This window comes from Curcuma longa, chromosome 2 (assembly GCF_044706935.1).
Source record: "Curcuma longa cultivar G26 ecotype Majalengka, Jawa Barat chromosome 2, ITB_CL_G26_1.1, whole genome shotgun sequence".
Lineage (NCBI taxonomy): Eukaryota > Viridiplantae > Streptophyta > Magnoliopsida > Zingiberales > Zingiberaceae > Curcuma > Curcuma longa.
The window spans coordinates 285,187-307,823 of NC_133862.1; the positions used below are offsets into that span (position 1 = coordinate 285,187).

Below are 22,637 nucleotides of genomic sequence, written 5' to 3' on the forward strand. Positions count from 1 at the left end.
CAAGGACCCCCTAGAGTCGGCCCCATGGGTATGGAAGAAGATAAATTTTGATACATAGGCAGGAGACACATGATAGGGTGAATGACAGATCGTGAGTTCCTGTGAGATTTGACCCCTGATTGTTACACCAGAAATATTATTTGTCTATCGTCTGTGCTACACCCTGGAAGCTATTGTTATGCGTCTTTGGGTTATTAGCAAAGGTTGCTTCCATTTGACATTTTCTAGGTTATATAGTTTAGTGAAAAAATGACTTGATGGATGTAGTTTTGTCAAACACCACCAACACTAAGAGCATGTGCAAATTGGCTAAATGGATATGTAAGATGTTTGTTATCCATTGCCAAGATGTGATCGCTTTGATCTATACACTTGGATTTAGTCGTTTCAAAGGCAAGATTTGTGAATTCTATCATTTGACGGTTGGAGCCTCCGAGTGGTTCCATGTGATAATGAATTTTAATATACGAGCAAAGGATTTAAGTTAGGTCTTGCATTGTGTTTAATTTGTGTATATGAGTTTACAAGGACTTAGATATATACACATAAAGTATCATGTGGCTCAAGGTTAGTAGAAGGTTGAAAAAGGGATTGTATGAAATATCTGAACGACTACAAGATGATGAACATTAATTGTAGTTGTGTCTAAGAAGCAAAATACACAATCGAGTGTGAAGGATGGCACGGGCAGAGAGCTAATAGACTTGGTGCATTTGAGAGATGAAGAGCTTGATGAAAAAGTACCTAGGTAGAGTAAGAAGAATGACATGGAAAAGAGTCGTAGGGCTTGAGACATCTAAGGGATTAGAAAACTTTGTGAAGATTGTTGAAGACGTACTGCAGAGTTGTCTCATGGCGGAAAGTAGTTGTTGTGAGCTGAGAGTTGAGTGAACTTATAATCAAACGAGAGTAGAACTCAACTTAGGAGAACTTGACCATTAAATAGGTCATAGTCAAATTACTAGATGATTGGAGCATTCAATTGAAGGGCAATCGACTAAGCAATGGACCAAAAAAACTTATTGTATCTTTGTTTTAAGTGGTGTAGTTGATTAATAAGAGAGATCGTTTATAGATCCAATCGACTAAAGAATTGTAAACAATTGACTAATGTAATTGTTATTCAAGTAACTGAAGGAAAATGTCACAAACCGTGGGACTCGATCAAGGTAGTGGACTAATGGTTATCGACTAAGTTGACTAATGACCTTAGATGAAGGAGTTATCGTAAGATTTGAGAGCAAGCCAAAAGAATCAATCACACTAGTTGATGAAGGATGAATAAGCAATTAACTAAAAATGTCTTGATAAAATAGTCATCGCAAGAGCCATGCCCGAGTGGGAGAAACAATCATATCAGTTGACTAATAATATTTCAGTAATTAACCAATGAATATCACATCAACAATATTATACTAGTGGAGCATTTCAAGGAGGATGACTTTAGAAGGGGTCCAAGTCCACAAACAACACTAACTAATACAAATTACATAAAGACATTATTATAATATTTATAGAAGCAGATCGATCATCAACAAGATTAATTAATTCGAAGAGCTTAACTTCTTATAAATTTTTTTCCCCTCCCAAACATCAATGAAATTAATTGTCTCTTTTCTTCTACGTTCTACAATGATGTTTTCTTTTTGTAGGATTGATGTGGTGACCAGAGGAACAATCTAAAAGTCGAGGTCAAAGTATGTTAAATGTTAGTTGCACGATGAAAATAAAATATATAACAATAAAACAAACAACTCTAACATGGTTCTTTTAACATGGTTCAAAAATTTGAAGTTCCTACTCTACGGCTTATTGATTGTAAAATGAGTTACCCTTTGAAAATTCATTATGTTTCTCCTTCCGAGATGCAGATAAACCTCTTATAGAAACTTCTTACAATGATAACAACGTAAATTAAACCATGTGTAAGCCAATGGAGCTTCAAGATGAAAACTTCACGCCCAACCAAAAACAAGATTACAAATTGAAACATTGAGAGCGTTATAAGTAGAATATTAGATTTGAAGAACTTTCTTTAGAGTTGGATGAATGAACTCCCATTGCTCCTTTATTTATAGTTTTCAAGTTGGCTTTAAACAAGATTCAAATAACATTTCAACTTAATTTCAGTTGACTCAATCTTTTTTGAGTCGATTGATTGAAATGTTGATTGCATAAGCCTTTATCTAATAATAGTTGCCTCACTTGATTTAATATGTTTTTAGTCAATTGAATTGAATTATTTTTTATTATTAATCTAGATATCCAACTCTTTGAGCTAATTAATTCTAGAGGTGACTGGTCTGTCCGACAAAAATGTTTTACTAATTACTTGGATAAATATGAAAAGTACAGATGGGATCATGAAGGACGACCCAACATTATGAGTGATTCGAGCACCATAGACATATAAGATGTTCTATATGAGAATTGAACCCTCGTTGCATGACAGTATGTCTTATCTTTTACTATCGCACCAAGCACTGGGGTCTAGTCAATTGAATTGTTATTGTTAGGACTAAGGGTTTGGTGGAACTGGGGTGAATAATAATTGATTTGTAAATAAAATTTATACCCTTGCTAATGTATTAGCACACTGATAAAAACACAATTAAGTGTAATGGAAATAAAATATTAAAGCATGTAAATGCATACCAATGCTAACAAGACAATGCAATGTGGTTTAGAATCCTCGTTTCAACTCCAAGACCTATGATTCATTGGTGAGTCACTCCTGAAAGTCCACTAGCTTTCTTCTTCTAGATAAGAAGATAGAGAACCTCTTATAATAGGAATCTTTATAATGAAAACTTAGAGAACTAGGCTATAAAGAATGCTTAAAGGATTTACGGTAAGAATTTTGCTAGCCTCTAAATGCTCCTCTTGGTCCTCCTTTTATAACTTTCAATCTCTTCATATTTTAGGAAAATTGTATGCATAACTGTCATTTATAAGCTATTGGATCGTGTATGATGGATGACTGGAGTGATATAGGAGGTGAATACCACTTTGTACTATAAATTAGTAAACTAAAATGAAATTTATAGAAGAAAATGACGTAAAGCAAGACAAGACAAAGTGCACTAGTATTTAGTGTGGTTTATCAACCCTAAAGGCTTCTCGTCCACAGTCTATGATCCTTGGATGGATCACTCTCATAAATCCTCTATATTTCTTCCTTCTTGGTGACACTAGAGATGGAGGAACATCTTACACTTCTTTTTTTGGGGATTTACACAATACGATTACAATAATAAAAGAAGAGGGCTACAAAGAAACTTAACAAAGTCACAATATGAGAGTGTGCAAGATTTACAATCTCTTCTCAAATTCATAGCTTTTAAGCCCTTTATATAGCCTCTTTTTCGAATTCAAATGTTGAAGTTGTTTTGTTATGCTGTCATCGATCAATCAATTGGTTTACACCATCAATTAATTGATTGATTTACTATAGTCATTATTTGATCATGTTGTTGTGTCTTCTATTGATGACTTTGTTTGAACTTTACTTTGTAGCATCAATTGACTAATCATAAGAATTAGTCAATTGTTTCATGCTTAGTCGTCTATAATGTCATATCATTGTAATTGAGTGGAATAGAAATATTTTGTTCATTTACAAACTAGGTTGAGTCAACTACCCAATTAACTCCACCTTTATTAGTTGACTGGACTCTCAAATAGAACCTTTTTGTTCCTCGGCTAAAATATTTTAGTCAACTTACTAGTCGACACAATTATCAGTCAACTGAAGAACTTCTCTAGTCTACATACTTGTTTGAAATCCATGTACCTTGAGCCATCAAATACCTTGACCATGCCAAGTCACCATGTGTACAAACTAGTAATGCACGACTTCATACACATATCAAATATAACAACGAGCCCAACTTAAACTCCTTTTTTCCAAATCATCAAAATCATGATTGATTTCAATCTCAAACTATCTAGTTGCACTAACAATCTTTTTTTTTTAATTGACAATATTTTTGAGTTAGGGAAGCATTAATAAAGCATATATGAAATTTTAGAACTCGCACTATACCTATACTCCCTTGGGCTATGGATTTTTCAAAATTCTACCAAAGAGATTAAATTCTAACTTAAAAACATTTAATCTTCTACCCTTTTATCATTCATAAACAAGATTGTACCCTCTCAGTGAACTTGAGAAAAATGCCCTTCTCATAGTAGTTAATTACAGCTTCTCGATTTATCTCCTCATAGATATCATAAAACTGACTATGTGGAGCCGCTGAGGTGGTGGATTTTACCTTTTGCTACAATAAAAAAAAATTACACCTAAAATTAATTTGAGACCAATAACTTTGGTCAACCATAGGTTTGAAAACCCCATTTAAAAGTTTTCCAACAAAGTATTAGTTGATTGACATTAGCCACCAATAGACTGAAATCCACTTAATTGTCTATATATCTATTTTAGTCAATTGAGATATAGTGAACATTCCTTAAAGCCTAGCCTTTGAAATTCTATTGCAAGACTGTCTACCCCCAATAGTTGATTGATCTATCTTTATCAGTCCATTGGTCCTTGCGATCCAATCATTATTGTGTAAAAATAACTTTTTTATGCTTTCCACATGGGCCATCAATTGATTAAAAAATTAACCAGTAGTTGGGGGTATTGCAAACTGTCTAATCAACTCAAATATGAATAGAACAATTCTATTCATTGGTTCTTCAAGCGCCAGTCGCTCCCTAAACATAATCCTATTCAAGGATGGTTGGAACGGCAAGACAAGAGAGATCTAAAGCACTTGAAGGGGTTAAATTGTGTATCGAGCTCCATCATAACTCCAAGTGGAGCCTTGTGAGATGCTGAGACAGATGCTTGAGCAGCCAAACACTTAGGAATTTAGAGATCGATAAAAATGAGACGGATGCTCAAGTTACTGAACACTTTGAAACTAAACGTACTCGATCAAGTCGGCCAACATGGAGAGCTTATATGAAATCGACTCATGTGGACTCCTCTAGATGAGCCGGAGGCTGATTACTATTTAGGGTATCAAATGGCATAAATTTTCTGTTGTGGATTTGTAACTTCCCTTTTTTTTTTTTTTTTTTGCTACGTAGGGAACGAACAACCGGTTCATGTGCCGGTCTATCCCCAACCGGTTCATGTCGCTCGGTCTCCAGGTCGGCCCGGCCGACATGCTCTCGGTACGGCAACATCCCAAACGCAACCGATCCCGTGGACGAGGCCATCAATTCTCGGTGGGCCCCTCCCCTCCATGACGCCGGCCACACGCATTGACCGCCGCTCGCTCGATCATAGCGGCTGCCCAAATTACCCTTTTGCCCCACCACAACCCAGCCCGGCCCTGCCCGTAACGGGCAGGGCATTTTGGTAATTTTCGCCCGGTTCGTAATTATTCAAATTAACTTTGGCGTAGACCACAAGTCTCGCTCTCTCTGCGGCGGTGCGACCCACTCACCGCCGCAGAGAGCGACTACTCCCATACGCGTCTATGCGGATCATCGACGAAGGCGGCAGGTGGAGACGTTCACACCGCTCGTCGTTTCGTAACCGCTCGGGCCGCCACCCATGGGCTCACCGTCTCATCTCGTCCGTCCGATCGAGCGCCCGCGCGGTAACCGACGGAGGCCGTTTTAATGGTATTAATGGGTAGGTGAGGCCGAGTGGGGGCCACAGCGCGCCTCGTGATCCGAGTTACACGCCGCGGAACCGCGGTGGCCGAGCTGGTGGGGGCCACGGTCCACGCGTCCATCGCAGTCAAACCGTTCGGTTTATTGTGCCGGTTCACTTTCGAGCTCCCCGATCAACCGTCGCCTTTCCCTTGTGGGTATATAAACGGACCCCTCCGTCCCCTTCTGCACCAGCAAGCTTCTTTTCTGTTCTTGGCAATAAAGAGGGAGCGAAGAGGAGATGCCGGCGGTCGGCGGCGAAGGGCACGGCGGCGTCAGCGGCGTGCGGAAGCCAAGCGGTTCCGGGGGGTGAGGAAGCGGCCGTGGGGGAGGTACGCGGCGGAGATTCGGGATCCGGGGAAGAAGAGCCGAGTGTGGCTCGGTACCTTCGACACGGCCGAGGAGGCCGCTAGGGCTTACGACGCTGCGGCCCTCCAGTTCCGCGGATCCAAGGCCAAGACCAACTTCGCCTCCCGTGACGCCGCCGCCGGAAGCCACAGCCCTCGCAGCGAAGGCAGCACGATCGAGTCCTCCAACCTCGGCCCGCCGCTCGCTGTTCCACTCCTTCCTGTGCTCGACCTGAATCTCTTCCGAGGAGAAAGCGGCGGCGGCGGCAGCGGGCGTTTCCCCTTCTTCCTCTTCAACAAGATCGTCAGATCGGAGATTTCTGCGCCGGCCACGATCTACCACCGCCAGATCTCTCGCCCCCAAATGGACTCCTCTTCCATCATCGACCTCCACCTTTCTCCGGAGCCGCAGCAAAAGAGGCCGGCGCCCCTTCTTCGACTTCGATCTGAATCTTCCCGCTCTTCCAGAGATCGCCTGAGGCGAGGCTCACCGGCCACCGCCGCCCGGATCGGAGACAATGCCATAGAAATCTTAACCAGTCCAATTTTTTGACCAACTCCTTCGCGATCGGAGATTTCATCAGCGAGAAAGAAGATAGGTTTTGTATATTGTTTTCCTGGTTAGTTCTCTCTGTTCCTCCTTTGCGCAGCAGCAGGATTAGCGGCAGATCGGAGATCTGCTATAACAAAAAAAGAAGTAAAACAAAAAAAAAAGGAAAGGAAATTTCTTCATTGCATCTTCATTTTGTCTGATATTCGTTTGAATTTGTTGTCCCTTTTCTGGTTGCTTGTGAATTTGAAACATTCTAAATACTGCTCGCCGGACGGGCCCGCAGCCTTCGCAGCCTGTGCACCATTTGGCGGGCAGGTACTGGCCTAGGGTACAATAATGGAAAGGGCGTCGGCGGTGCCGGCCGAGGTAGGCAATCAAGTGGCGGTGGCGGCCGCTTTAATTCGCTCGCAGGTCGGGGAAGCGGCGGGTTTAGGATTGGGTGGAGGAGATGTGCCTGGTTGGTCCACCGTCGTGTAGGCTGCTGGGCCCCCGCAGGCTATTGCGGTAGGCCGGCGGGGCGGTGGTAAATGCAATTATGTCGGGGTCATCGGTGGCATCCAGCTGACCAATAATAATAATAATAATAATAATTATTATTATTATTATTATTATTATCATTATTATTATCATTATTATTAACATTATTATTAAAACAGTATGCTACTAAAAAAAATAAAAATTAAAAGAGCTATCTTTTTTATTATTGGAATTATTTAAAAATTACTTTTTATAGATTTAAAATAGTATTTTATCTTATTTCAATGTTAAGTCATAAATTTTAAATGGATTTAAATTGAATGGAGAAGACTTGAAGGAGTATTTGAGACACAAGAAAAAGGAGGTTAGAAAACGAACTGTTTTTTAGGGCATGTAAAGGATAAATGCCCCAAGCTAAGAAAAGAGAAGGAAGGAACCCCGATCGAAAAAAGAAAAGAGCAAACAACCTAAAAGAAACCTATAGGTTGTTTAGGATGAGACTAGTTCATCGGAGGACATCGAATCAAACAATAGAATCCTTTGAGAACTTCCAATCATGTAGACTCTATGTGATCTAATAAGTGTACAAGTGCAGATAACTTAATAAGTGAAGTCTCAACAAGTTGAGAGGATCGATAGCAAGTATGAAGTATCAGACAAAAAATCTCGATAGATCAGAAAGATCAAGTACCAAGTAGAAAGTCTTGATAGGTCATCTTTTATTGCCTTCTTGGTGATTAGTTCAATGAAGAGCAAGCTACTCTGATATCACTTTTTAGAACCAATGTAGAATGAATAATTGATATGAACTATGACAGTGAAAAGTGATTGTTGCAAGCTTCATAAGTGCAGCGTTACATTGCTAACAAAGCAAATAACATGAATCAAAACTTTCATTTTGACTCCAAAGTTGATGACTCATTGATTAGTCACTCCCAGAAAGTCCTCTATGTTTCTCCTTCAAGAAAAGTTCTAGAGGTGGATAAAACAAGAAGAATTAAGAAGGCGGCTAAGAGTAGAAAGGAAGATTGAGATTTAACCAGCTCTATTTGTCATCCATCAAAAATTCATCTCTCTTGTTCCGGTCGTCCCCGAGGCAATGGTGCAACGGTAGGACATCCGGGTTGTCACCCAGGGATCCGCGGTTCGATCCCCAACTACGACATATTTGTAAGAATTTTCCTCCAAATGGAGAACGCAATCAAAGGATGTTGGACATCTGGATTGGCCGCCGTATGCGCTTTTCGATTTACCCTGGTGGTCGGTGAGAAATTTCCGTGGGATCGGACCGGTCACCCCCAGGGATTGAGTCCATGAGACTGACTGGGATTTATCATTTTTTTATCTCTTGTTCCGGTCAATACACTATGGATGGTTAAAATGTCGATTTAGAACTGTTGACGTGCACATTCGTCGAAGAGAATCGCCCAGAGAGATGAAAAGACTTGAAAATCATTCAAAAAGAGGGTTAAAATGACGTCAGAGTGGATCCGACAAGCCACTCCCTCAAGTTAAGATTCGACGTGAGAAAAAAATTTAATGACTTAAAAAAATTAAGGTAGATGTGTGCGTACCTATACCCATGTACACGAGTTACTTTTTTATAGTAGTTGATATCTGAAATATTAGCATCCGTTTAAGAAATATTCTAAAATATCCGTTCTAATTTTTTAGGAATTCCTTAATTATTTCAAATCAAGTCTACTATCTAAGTCAATTAAATTTCACCATAAGTCAATTGGACCATTAATCAATTGTTTAGTCAATTTAACTTTAAATAAACACATTATGTTTGTTAGTTAAGTTACTTAGTGAACTCTTTAGTCGACTCAGTTCTCTAAATGATAGAAATTTGGACGATGATCATCCTAATTAGTCTCTCGACTCTCACAACTCATAATGAAAACTTACATTTTCATAGCTTGACTTTGTCATCATGATTGTCTTCCGCCCATATTGGCACCTACCCATGTAGCTTTCCCTTCTTTAGACTCAATCAGACAAATAAACAATTATTTGAGCAACACTTTCTTTATCGCATTAAATTTTTGACAAAATTATTTCTCCATTCCTTTTCGACTTTAATGCCTCCAATAATAGCAACAATTATTTAACTCTTCAATAAATAAAATAAAATTTGTCCGGTCTTACACGATCAATTTTACGATCATCTATGAGGAGATAAATCGAGAAGTTGTAGTTGGTTACAATGAAGGAAGGCATTATCACGGTTTCATCGAAATTCGACCTTTGCTCACTTCAGCAATTCTATTCCGTCATAACCAACTCAATTATGTCCTGAGAATAATAATTATTCAACTCATATATATATAAAAAGGGGGGAATATAAAGCTACATCATAAAATACATAATTAATTAGATATTCATAAATTAATTTTTTAAAACGATATATTATGAATTAATTTTTTTAATAGAAAAATATATAATCTTGAAATATTAACTATGAGCGATGTGTTATTCGTGTTTATTAATTTATTTTGACGATCTATTAAAAATTTAATAGGATTAGATTAATTATCTTCGAAATTAATAAATTTTAAAAAAAATTAAATATCTGAATTAAAATAATTAGAGCGCATTTGATTTGCCGGGCGGGTCACCGTCACCTGGGTGGGGCCCACTCATCCAACGGCCGGAATGAAGGATGACGTGATCCATCGGATGGCCAACGCGATCCCACGAGGGACATTCTTATCGCAAAACAAACGGCCATCGTGCCGCCACGTTTCCCTCCCGATGCGATAACAGGCCCAACGATCCAACGAACACGGCATCCTCTCTCTCTTCCCACACTTTCGCCTCCTCTCCGGCCGGCGATCTCTCCTCCTTCCGCGGCTCTCGACCAGGGTTTTAGATTTCTCCGGCCACGCCTCATCATATCTTCGCTTGTCGGTGTCCCGATCGTCGCTTTCCTTCTCCCCTGTCGCGGCGCCGGCGCCGATTTTGATCCTGGTTCGGGCCGTGAGTTCTCGCCGGGGAAAGAAAAAAAAGGAAGAATTCCGTCTGGTTGCGTCGTGGGTCGTCGGAATCTGTGATCAAGGTGAGACTTTGAGGGGTTTTACCGGGAAAAGTCGCGATCTTTGGGTTCTTCCGATGGCCGATTCGGACAATGATTCGGGCGGGGAGGGCCACGGCTACGCGGGGGCGGCGGCCGGGGGGCTGTCGTCGCCGCGGGAGCAGGAACGCTTCCTGCCCATCGCCAACGTGAGCCGCATCATGAAGAAGGCGCTCCCGGCGAACGCTAAGATCTCCAAGGACGCCAAGGAGACGGTGCAGGAGTGCGTGTCGGAGTTCATCAGCTTCATCACCGGCGAGGCCTCCGACAAGTGCCAGCGCGAGAAGCGCAAGACCATCAACGGCGACGACCTCCTCTGGGCCATGACCACCCTCGGGTTCGAGGAGTACGTGGAGCCGCTCAAGGTCTACCTCCAGCGCTTCCGCGAGACAGAGGGCGAGAAGGGCGGCGCCGCCTCCGCGTCCTCGTCGCAGCCCCACCCGAAGGACGCATCCGGCGTCGGAGGCGGCTTCTCCTCCGTTGCCATGGCGACCAATGTGGGCGGTTACGCCGGCGGCGGCGCGCCGATGTACGTCGGTGGAATGAGGATGATGATGGGGCAGCAGATGTACGCCGCGCCGCCTTCTTCCTCTGCGTATCACCAGCACCAAATGCCCGTGCCCAGCAAGAGCAGCATCGGAAGCAGCGCCGGCGGGAATTCGTCGTCTCCGAAGCCGGGATTTAAATAGCACGGCTAACTATTTGGATTGGTACGTACGTACAGCCCGCACGGTTTATATATGCGTAGAATGGTAGATTCGCCCCTTGTGCTTCAACCTATGCTGTCTGGAAACTTGGAGACGGGAAACGGGAAACGCGGAAACGGAAACGGGAAACGGCAATAGTTGAAGTTTCCAGATTTTGGAAACGCCGACCTCCCTCTCCATGCCTCTGGATTCGAGGGGTAATTCGTAAAGAAATTTACCCTAATTAAATGTTAAATCCCAACCTACTTACATAGTTAATTAGATTAGTCCTAATAAGTCTATTAGGAAGCCCAATTGAGACCCAATTAGCTTTAGTTTCATGCAATGAAAGAGTAATTGATTAAATGAGTTAAAGGTTAATGGGTAAAAAGGGTTAATGGGTTAAAGGCTAAAGGGGTATAGGATTTGAACCCGTTAAGGAAAGCCTAAACCCTAAAAGCCGGCTACGCTTTTCTTCTCCCCAAAATTCGCGATTCTTTCCCGCAGCCACCACCCCTGTTTCCTCTTCTTCGCTCCGATCGTGCGACGCGGAGGGGCTGGCAGCTGGAGCCGGCGACGGGGAAGCTACCGGAGGTCCCAGATCTTCGATCGTGTGGTTGCTTGATTGCCAGAGGTGGCGCGATCGGCTGTTAGGACGGCGGCGATCGGCGCGACAAACCGAGCAAGGAAGGCCAGATTCGGGTAAGTTTGATCGGTTCTAAAGCTTTGAGTTTCGGAAATTGGGAATGAACCTCAAATATCTCTTCGTACGCCCTCTTCGCTTCGGGCTTGCCCTCTTCGCTTCGGGCTTTCCACGCCGGAGTGATTCTCGGACCAGATCCCGTTTCTGGTAAGTTTCTATCCGTGGAAACGTTTCCCCCCGTTTCGGAAACGGGGACGTCGGTGTAAATGCCGTTTCCAGACAGCATAGGCTTCAACTGTAATGGATTTCATAATTATTGGATTGTATGAAATTCATAATTTAACCAAGTAATTTGTAGGAAATCATCACAAATCAGTTTTTCTAAACTAATAAATTGTATCATAATTCCATTGCATTGTGATAGTCTTTACCATCACAAATTATTTTTTAAAAATCATTTCCTAAAGTTTATACACATATAATATTTTTTTAAAAAAGATAATGCACTAACTCCTAAATATAGTAAATAAACTATGCAAATTCACAGCATCAATAACAACGCAACAATCATAATATATAATTTTTTCTTTTAAGTTTCAGAAGAAAAAAATTAATTAATCCAAGATAGAAAATAAAAATGAGAAAGAGAAGATGTTTGACGTCCAAGATCAAATCAAAAGGGATGTAGGCGATAACTAAGCCATATTTCTCGTCCAACAATTAGACTATAATCATCTAATTTAACTATTTAAAATATTAGTTTGTTTTTTTTTAGTTACAGATATTTCTAATCATGATAAGAAATTAAAAGATTTAAAAAATAAATTACTAATCATAATCCACTTACCCTTTTTTTTATAGATAAATGTATATATTAGCTCCAAAGGTGTACAGAATAGTGTTTGAATATTTTCACATTCGAGGAAGTATTAGATTTGAGTAAATACTCAAGATTCTATATACATGTATACGTATCTTCTTGAATGTACTCTCTATTCATTCTCTTACTCTAAAATAGACTCTGGTTCCTAACTTGTTAGATGAGATACACTATACATGACATAGTCAGGTGTCGTGCGAAGTATTAGATTTGAGTAAATACTCAAGATTCTATATACATGTCTACGTATCTTCTTGAATGCACTCTCTATTCATTCTCTCACTCTAAAAAAGACTTTGATTCCTAACTTATCAGTTGCGATACACTATACATGACATAGCCAGGTGTCGTGCCTTTATGAAAATTTATGCCGCATGATAGCACTGGTTGAAGATTCGAAATATCCTCTTGTATGTGCTCGCTCTTATCTCCTCCTCTACTCCTATATAAAAAAGAGTAATGATAAATAGCATGAAAATTATAGCATGAATATAGCATGATACACTCAATGCATGAATGTGGGTCCCATTTTATGTCAATGGGATCCACTTGCATTGAATATGTCATGCTACATTCATACTACAATTTTTCATGTTATCTATCATTACTCTATAAAAAATGTCTTCTCCAAAACATCCTATTGTAAGCCTTGAAGGCCTCCATTAATTGTCACTAAGAAGATGGTGATAGTAACCCACTTCACAATCGAAGCTATGAGCCGCTATGGGAACCCAGACCATACAATGCATGATGTAGAAAGTCTAAGCCGATCGAATTAAAAAGCTTTTGAAAGTCTATGTTCAATATGCACTTAGAAGATATCCTCTTCATGCTTCCATAATAGCTCCTAAGCTAAGTGTATAAAATTGATTACGACGAAATAGACTTGTTGAAATGAACAAGGATCAAATCTTAACAAAATCGAGATAATACCCTCCCTCGTCATAGCCAACTATAATTTTTCGATTTACCTTCTCACAAATGATCATGAGACCAATCGTGTAAGACCACTGGATGATGGATTCCACCTTTTATTGAAGTATATTATCAACAATTAAGCTTCCTCTAACAAAAGTTGCTTAGCCAATATTGGTTGTAAGACTCAATGAAGATACACATTGATAGCTCGATAGTTCAAAGGTCCATGGAGCTCAAAGAAGAATAATAACGGGGGCATTCAAGAGACCACAAGACAAGGAACAGACAATAAGTAAAGCCTTGGTAAGAAGAAGACTATTTATCCCTCCCTTTAGTTGGCACTTTCAGTTAATGATGGTGGATCTCAACTAAGATGGAGCACCCAACCTACCTACTCCGTCTAATATTTGATCAATACATTTAATGATTATGTAAAATATCAAATAAAAAATTAATTAAATACTATCATTCGACTAATAATGTTTCAATTTATAAATCGATTTGTGAAATTTAAAATCAAAATCAAACCAAATAAATTGAAAAAATAATAATAAATATTTTTTCTAAAAAAAATAAATTAACCAAACCGAACTTTCTGATTTGGTCAGTTACTTCACCCCCATATAATATTACACTAGGCTAACCGAAAAATCATCATCATACATGTTTCCTTTTATGAAATGAAAGTTTACATTTACTAATAAAAAATAATATTTACCTAAACTTGATACTAATCAAGTGATTTGGGTTATGTTTTAATTATGGTCGACCATAAAAAACTTCAAACACTCAAAAACATATCTTTAAGGATTAGCACTGTATTTGCCTAGCTCCTAAACAATGATTTAAAACACTAAATAAAACATGGATAGTTCTCAATACTAATTATTAATGATAGAACAGAAGAAGAAGAAAAAGAACTAAACATCTTGCAAGATGGCAAATGGTTTCAACAAGCTCACTTAGCTATTCAACAACAAGCTCTCTTGCTAGATGCCAAATGGCTTCCACATGTGCATTCTGATGACTATATTTTTCAAAGATTCTTAAGCATTTCTCACATCAAAACCTATTAATCATTGTAAGATGTTAAAATTACTTTCCATGATTGAAGATCTAATATTCATATTTCTATCCTATTTTGTTAGATTATCCATAAATAAACACTATCATATTCATACAGTGGCTACATGTAAAAAGATATCCGCAAGTTCATGTTGCATGGAGCACCTGATATGATATGATTGATCAACAAAGTCGAGCAACACCGCTCTTTCTACATTTCTCCACATTCGGCTATCACGCAAGCAAGCTTTGGGCGGTTGTTCGGTCCCGTAGCCACATTCTCGATCTTCCTGACGACCAAGAGCCCTTCTCCTAGAACTCTCTGAGAAACCACAAAAAAAGAATGAGAGAAATGAATAATAACATCAACATTGCCAGATGAATGATGATAAAACTCAGCAAATAGGCTCAGCTTTAAACTTAGTTAATGTGCTTGGTGAAGGAAAGAGGTTAGACGAAAATGAATGCCACTATCTACAAGGCTACATGATTGTGAGCAGCACATTTACTTCTGCAAAGTAATTCCCAATTCAAAAGATGGCATTGTTTACCTGCAAACCAAGTTCATTTAATCAATTTCATTTACTTCTGCAAAGTAATTCCCAATTCTTTTGCTTTCCTCTTCTCTCACTTCCCTCCCAATAATCTTTTGTTTATTAAAACATACCCGTGTTCCGTTAACAATTGTCCCAGTATACATTTAATATTTCTGTTGATAATTAGAAGCAGCCATCTCCAACATTTGAATCCACATCCATGTCACATACTTGTACCCGAGTTCGATTAACATAACACTAATATCAAATGTTGAAGAGAAGCATAGGAGACATCGGGATAATTCTGAGCAAAGAATGTACTTACCCCAAAGACTACATGCTTGTTGTCCAGCCAGTCACATTTTGCACATGTTATAAAGAACTGCAGGGTAAACAAATTCAATTAAGAAAAAAATAGATGTGTAAAACATGCAACTTGAATAAATTATTTGTCAACTCTTAATCTAAAACAAGATTATACAAAATTTAAACAAATATTTATTGATAAATAAATACATTCATACTTCAGTCTAAACCTTCTTGAGTTACTTGCAATGTAAATTTAAATAGGTGGTAATAAAGTAACTGGCGAATTAGGGAACATCTACCTGGCATCCATTACTATCTGGCCCATTGTTTGCCTGCAACATGATCATAGTAACATAATTAACATTCAAAGAGATGGGGGGAAAAATGGCTACTCCAGACTGTATTAGCTCAAAAAAAAAAAGTATAAACCTGCACAACTTTCAACTCAATCAAACAAAATAGACACGGGTTCAAGCTAAACAATTTTAAAAGGAAAGCCACAAGTCATAAAAATTTTAGGTTTATATGTGCGTAGTGGAGCTGCAATATGACTTTCTGCCAAGTAGCAATTGGAAGGTAAAATGACCCACAGGTGGCATTAACCCACTATGGTAATGATAATATTCAAGTTGTAGTGGCATGCTTGAATTGAACACCAAAACAAACTAGTGTGAAGCTTGGATGATAGTCAACCCATGAATAATCCATGTCAGATGGTAAAATCTTCACGTTATGTAATACAAGAAGAAAAAAAAAGATAATGGCCACCACAGCTAACTGAATGCTTTGCTGTAATAGAATATGGAAACAACAGCTACATACCAAAGAAAGCAAACCAGGGCCCGTATGCTTTGCTGTAAAATTTTCATCTTCAAACTTACTTCCATGGATACTTATACAACCACTTCCATCACCCTGCAACATCGCAAGTGTTGTGATTTATAAGAGTACATCAGAACACCACTGTATCCAAGAACCTCTTCTATAAATGATCCAGATCAATCATATAACAAAAAATAAAAAACATCTAGTGGCCTAATAGACCCAAAACACAGTATCATTACTTTTTTTCTAACACTTATCAATGAAGTATACTTAAAAGAATTTTTAAAAAGCTTCAAAATACATCATTAAGTTGTGTTTAGTAACAAGAATATTGTATATGCAAAGTTACATTTACATTAATAATAACATTTAAATAAATATAATTATTTATTACTAGATTAATTAATATTTCTATGGTCTCCAACTTTCCCTTTAATAAATTCAATTCTAATATTAGTCATGTTTGGACCATATATCATCTCCAACGCATTTTCTACCATTTTTGTTAGAGCTACATCTAATTAATCTCGAACATTGGTATTTTTATTATTTATCAGTATTTTCTTATAACCCTTCCTATCTAATAGAAAAGGATCCCATGAAACCTATATTACCTAGAATCATAAATCCCAAGTTTGTCTATGAACAACTAATCTAGCTAATGTAACTGTATTAGTTCCTATAATTCATTTTTTGTATAATACTAGAGGTCTCATTGAAGTGTTACAAGATCACATGCAATGGAAACCATGCTTATATTCCCAAATCCACATGGAATATTTTTCTTTTCCATGTGAAATCCTTTAGTATAAGAATGCTTCTAGGATAATATCTTTCATATACTTTGCAACATATCTATAGTTAGAGCATTCGTCATATCTAGCAACTTCATATTAAGATCAAGGTTATCATCAATATCGTCACTATCATCAATATTGAAATCATCACTATCCATATCATTATCATCGACAAAAAAAACTTTCAAGCTAGTAATACAAATATAGAAAGTTGTTCAAAAATGTTATAATGAAAAGAACACGAGAGTTTGTGACTAGACATTTGACCAAATAGGATCTTCCAATTCTTATACAAACGGTCACTAAAATACACCTAAATGGGGATAGAGCTAAGGAGCTATAGAAGTGCTTTCTATGAGATGGACCATGAAAACTATTTAGCCCCACATGGCGTTTGCTCGCAAACCTTGCCAACTTCATCAAAATATAGAAGACCAGGGCATTAGCCAGCACTGAACTAAGCCCTCATAAGCTTGCCGACCCTCTTTGGCTTCCACAACCTCAAACCTCAACTGCAACATCACCAGGGACTCTTCCATCCTCCATTCATTAGTGAAACCTCATTGATCACTTGGAAACCCTTATCTTTGACTGCAAACCCCCATAGCAGCTCAACAAGCCTACAAAACACTCACCCACCTCTTGAGGAAGTCTAGTCAATGTTTATCCAACCTCATCAATCTGCTTCCCTCCTGCAAAACATCTACCCACAGTGATGGTGCATACAATCCCTAAGAGGCTTCCTTCCTACGAAATGTCTGCCCACAGTGTTGGTGCGTAAAATCCCTAAGAGTCTTGGCTTAAAGACAAAATTGTTAATGTAATCATACTTAGGTCATGAATAGTTTTGACGTGGTTGGCAAATCAATTAGCGAAAAGGTTTAAGTTAGACTTAATATATGTTATGATATGTGTTCAGTGTGCAGATGCAAGATGTTGACAAGAATTGTTGTTGCAATTGTGGAAAACATTCAATAGGCTCTTAGCAGATGAAAAGTCCAACAAAAAAGGAGTTGGTAGAAGTTTAAATGGTTCTTAGCAAGAAAATTCCTGGATAAGTGCCAAGCACACGAGGAAGAGCCCAATAGAAGAAGTTGGCAAAAGTACAAGTGATTTTTGGTTCTTTTCCTCCAAAATTTAAGTGACGTAAACAAGGGAAAGCACTTTGAAAATTATGCTTTCTTTCTTTTCCTTTAAAATCCAAGAGTAATTAGAGGGTGAATGGACACTATTAGAGGTCAAATAGACCCTATTATAAGTTAAACAGACCCTAGGTAATAGGTATCTACTCTCAACTGAAGTGTCATTTTAGGAGATTAGTCATTGTTCAATCCGCATGTCTCCTATATACACTTCTAAAAATTTTGAACTAGGCAGCATCCACTTTAATCACCCTTTGCCTAGACTAGACCTTTATTGGATCTAGAGTAATGAAGTTGTTGTCCATATATTCCATCTGGTTCTTATTTTAATATTCAAGTAACTCTTGGCCACTTACCATTTTCCTCTTTTTTGAATCTAAGTAGTAATAGTTAAAAGTAAGTAGGTGGCTTTATTCAAAACATTCATAGAAGGAAGAGCAAATGATAATAGATCCAAACTATGATTGCCTTCGATTAAAATTAAAAGGAAGTAAAAGCAGTAGCAATATCCACAAAGTTTAGATTAGGAATACTACCTTGAGAAAATCACCTCCTTGAATCATGAAGTCCTTAATTACTCGATGGAACTGGCATCCCTTGTAGCCAATTGGTAAATTTGCTTTTCTGTAATCATTACAAGAATTGGAATAAAGCTCTTGAGACATAAAGCTGGGTTCTTTAAAAATAAGACATGGTGCAATAGAGGAGGGGAGGGGGTGCGAAGTAAAAGTTTTAAAAAATATAAAGTCCTTTCATATAAAATGGCTTACTTTATGGTTGACCTTTCAAAAAGTTCAATGCTAAATCCATATGAGCATAACCAGAAGTTTGCACCAGTAGCTTCTCCCTAGTCAACTTATCCCATGAAGTTGACATTCAACATTTTCACATATGGTAAAATGTCGAGATAATACAACAACTAAGCTCAGCATTCACAATGCACTTCACCTTAATACATTTCTACCACTGCTGACTCATGTGAATCCCCTTTCAAATTACGCTGGGCCACAGAGGACTCATAACCCTGCTCACCCCATAAACTTCCACCATGTACTATTCAGCATAAATCAGCTTTGCTGGTTCAAAATGTAGGTGAATACGAGTGGTATAGTTTCCAAAGTAAGAGATGCCAAAGTTTCCTAAATAAAACATTTCTTCTACCTACGACCGAGATGTTTCTAGGTTTAGATGTTCCTATTGTACAACGTCATTTAACAACAGTTTAACTAACTTAACAAGTTTGATTTCATCAGCTCTTTAGAATCAGTAAAGTATATCTGAAACTTAGCTTCAATGGATCAATCATTATACGTAAACCCTAAGTTTCTCAATCCAAACAAAATATCAAGGTTAGCATCAGCCCTATTAATTGACCACTAGGAGAGGGAAAAAAAAGGAAATCGTATTTTACTTAACAGAATGATCAGAAAATATGTGGCCGAGAAGCGTACCTGTATTCTCCAGTGCAAAATTGCCTGCCAGAGAAGCCAAGAAAGGAGCTAGTGAGCTAAGATTATTAAATTTCGGTAAATCGTTTTGGCCACGAGGTTGATTGATCTTTGTCGAGAAAAAGAAAGGTAAAAAAAACCTGAAGTTTTCAGCCGTCCTCGGGACGATGTCAGCGAAGAGTTCCATCTTGATGCGGCCGGCTGGGATGGATCCGATGGTGACGTCGAAGAAAACGATCGGATTCTTAGGGTTGGGAGGCCTCAGGTGCCACTCGGACGCCACTGCGGGTGCGGCAGAGGCGACCACAACGCTGCTGTTGGTGGTGGAAGCGGCACCGCCGGAAGCCATCGCCGCCTAGAAAGAGTGTGAGGTATGCTTGCTTGTTCACTGGGAAGGAAGGAAGGAAGGAAGGAAGGAGCAGGAGGTCTAGGGTTTTCAATGGACGCGCTGCTCATCGGAACTTGTTAGTTTATTCGATTTATTAAAAAAAAATATTTTTTATTTTTTATTTTAAATTTCTATTATACCATTTATTTACTAAAGATTATTTCTTAAAGTTTATTTTATTTATTTAAAAAAAATACGGTTTTTGATATATTATGTGAAGGGTAAGTTAATGTGTGTGAAATCATATAGGCTGCGTTGGTTTGAGGGACACGAGAGACAGTGACAGAAATACAAAAATACAGAAGATAGTAGAGTTTAAAAAAAAATTAAAAATAACAGTGGACAGAATATAAATTGTATCTGTCTCATGTTTGGTAATACAAAATACAAAAACAGAATCTCTAACTTAAAAGACTAAGTTACCCTTCCTAACCCTATACCTAAAACAAAACTTTACCCGGCCTCCTCACTGCCTTCAAGCTCCAACGATCGCACATCTGCAGTCTACACCGCCGTCAGCGAGGCGGCAAAAGCGACGGTGACGCGGCCGGCGGCTCCATTGCCACGATATCGTAGACTTGCTGATCGCCCTGCTGATCGCCCTGCGTTCATATAGCCCGCCGTTCATATAGCCCGTCGTCCATTAGCCGAAAGCCCCGCTGATCTCCCTGCTGATCGACCACCTGGTCGAACTTATGAGCTTGACTTAGCGCAATCAAGGTTGATGATTGACTTAATGGCTTAGCCTTCGAGGTATAGCTGAGATGGTTATGACAGAACAAAGTTGCAGAAAAGACTTAATAACTTAAGATCCGTTGGAAATTAGAGAAGAATATTATGAGACATCTAAGAGATCGTATGACAAAGAGTATAAAGATGTTAGCATTGATGATAAGTAAAAGAAAGTGAACTATGTCAATAAAGAGTAAAAAATGATACGTAGAAGGAGCTAAGAGTTTGGTGCATTTAAGGGATATGTGACTTTACAAGGGACAGCTTCATGAGTGAAGGTTAAAATACAAAGATAAATTCTTAAAACTTAAGTGAGTTATGAAAGTAAAGCGACTTATAACTTGGGTTAAGGTAGTTCTAGACTTAAACGAATACTTGACCATTAGAATGGACATAGTCAACTAATCTGAACCTAGTCGATTGGCCAATCAACTAACTCTAGAATATAAAAATATTTAGCATTTGCATGTCTAGGGTTATCCGACTAAGACTAGGCTTTATAAGCTTAGTGAAAAGAAATTGGACTCAAGGATAATGAGTTGTCATTTTATGGGATACCCTGATAAGTCTAAGGAGTATAATATTATGACCCTTTAAATAAGTCTTTTTTCGAGATGAAAAATGTCAAATTTATTGAGGACAATGGGAGCACTAAAATTGCGGATATATCTTTTTAGAAAAGCACTGATGATCCCCATATGGTCACTACAAGTGCAAGGATTGATATGATACATTATGGATATTTCTTCTGCAAAAGGTGGAATTTGTCATCCCAGCGGTCCCACACAGTCAATTTCACACAAAGGAGGGTTTTGCTCGGCTTCGTCGAAATTCGAACCCTTGCCCTCTTCTACAAGTCTGCTCCGTTGTAACCAACTCAGCTATGCCCCGGGGGCATGGATATTTCACATCTTATGGGAGTAGTGAACCAAGATATACTTGTATCATCTTCAATGCAATTCCATACCCCTACAGAAAACGTGGGTCATTAAAAGGAGTTCTAACAAGCAAATACCTATAGCATACCACATGAACATCTTATTTCCTCTATAAGGAAGAAAAAAAATGCAAGAGCCGACGAATATCGGTAAAATAACAAGTATTGTTAGTCAAGGAAAATTATTCGTGATAAAGACAAGATACGTTTTTTACCACAAAAGCCCGTACTTAATAAAATATATTATTCTATTCTGAATACGAACTTTTGTCAGTACGCAAGTGCTTTTAAGGTGATTCACAAGGGAATAGAGATCCTTGATTTCTCACGATTATATGTATTTCTAAGAGCATGATTTTGACATTAAATTGAAAAGTGATCATACGTCTTTTCAAGAAGTCAAATAGTGCTCTAATCTGTTAGAACTAATGAAATCATCAACATATCTCTATCATTGTATGATATTGTCCATTTTAGACCTAAGCCCTCGTGATTTTATTTTTAAACTTTATTCAAAAAATCTCATGCCAATAGATATATTTTCTATTTTATAAATTTATGATTTTCTTTATGTATTTTCAATGTGAGACTTTAATCATAATCCCAACATAATCCCGAGAGGTGGATTGAAGTCATGAAGATAAGTTGAAGTTTATAACAGACAATGATGTTTAAGAATTTATCGAATTACCTGAAAGTATGAAATCCATTGGTTGCAAATGCAAATTTATAATCAAATGGGATTCGAAAGGCAATATTGAGAAGTATAAGGCTCGCCTTGTTGCTAGAACTATCAAACGGGCCAACCTATGACAGGGTGGACCAACCCCCTAAAAATCTATCATATGACAAGGCGGGGCGGGTCGACCCACCAATTTGACGGATTGAGAAATCTCCAATCCGACCCAACCCAAGGCGGATTGTGGGATAGGCGGGTCAACCCACGGGCCTGTTAAAAAATATTAAAAATATTAAAAATTTTAAGTTTAGATTACAGTTTAAATTGATCAAGTTAAAATTGTTAAACTTGAATTGTAATTTAGACATATCAAGCTCACTAATTTAGTGAGTTTTTTACTTTAATTTTAAAATTTAAAATAAATAAATAAATTTTCTTAACCTGCGGGCCAACCCAAGCCCATCGCGGGCCAACCCATGTGGGTTGCGGGCCTAGGCGGATCAACCCATCTGAACCCGTCTTAAAATAG

The 22,637-nt window shown here is 38.5% G+C and overlaps 2 protein-coding genes and 1 pseudogene across 2 annotated transcripts; 2 read left to right on the forward strand and 1 right to left on the reverse strand.

Moving 5' to 3' along the window:
* Positions 1-5,866: 5,866 nt before the first annotated feature.
* LOC141819091 (ethylene-responsive transcription factor 11-like) lies at positions 5,867-6,754 on the forward strand (annotated as a pseudogene).
* A 3,106-nt stretch (positions 6,755-9,860) lies between these two features.
* Positions 9,861-11,746, forward strand: LOC141819081 (nuclear transcription factor Y subunit B-3-like). The gene has a single exon (XM_074706453.1). The coding sequence runs from the start codon at positions 10,162-10,164 to the stop codon at positions 10,810-10,812; it is 651 nt and encodes a 216-aa protein (XP_074562554.1). The 5' UTR covers positions 9,861-10,161; the 3' UTR covers positions 10,813-11,746.
* A 2,414-nt stretch (positions 11,747-14,160) lies between these two features.
* Positions 14,161-19,812, reverse strand: LOC141821087 (peptidyl-prolyl cis-trans isomerase CYP22). The gene is made up of 7 exons (XM_074708452.1): positions 19,513-19,812; positions 19,376-19,399; positions 18,461-18,548; positions 15,983-16,075; positions 15,460-15,492; positions 15,177-15,233; positions 14,161-14,637 (listed from the first exon to the last, which is right to left on the reverse strand). Exons 1-7 carry the CDS (start codon positions 19,719-19,721, stop codon positions 14,527-14,529), a joined length of 615 nt encoding a protein of 204 aa, XP_074564553.1. The 5' UTR covers positions 19,722-19,812; the 3' UTR covers positions 14,161-14,526.
* Positions 19,813-22,637: the final 2,825 nt, after the last annotated feature.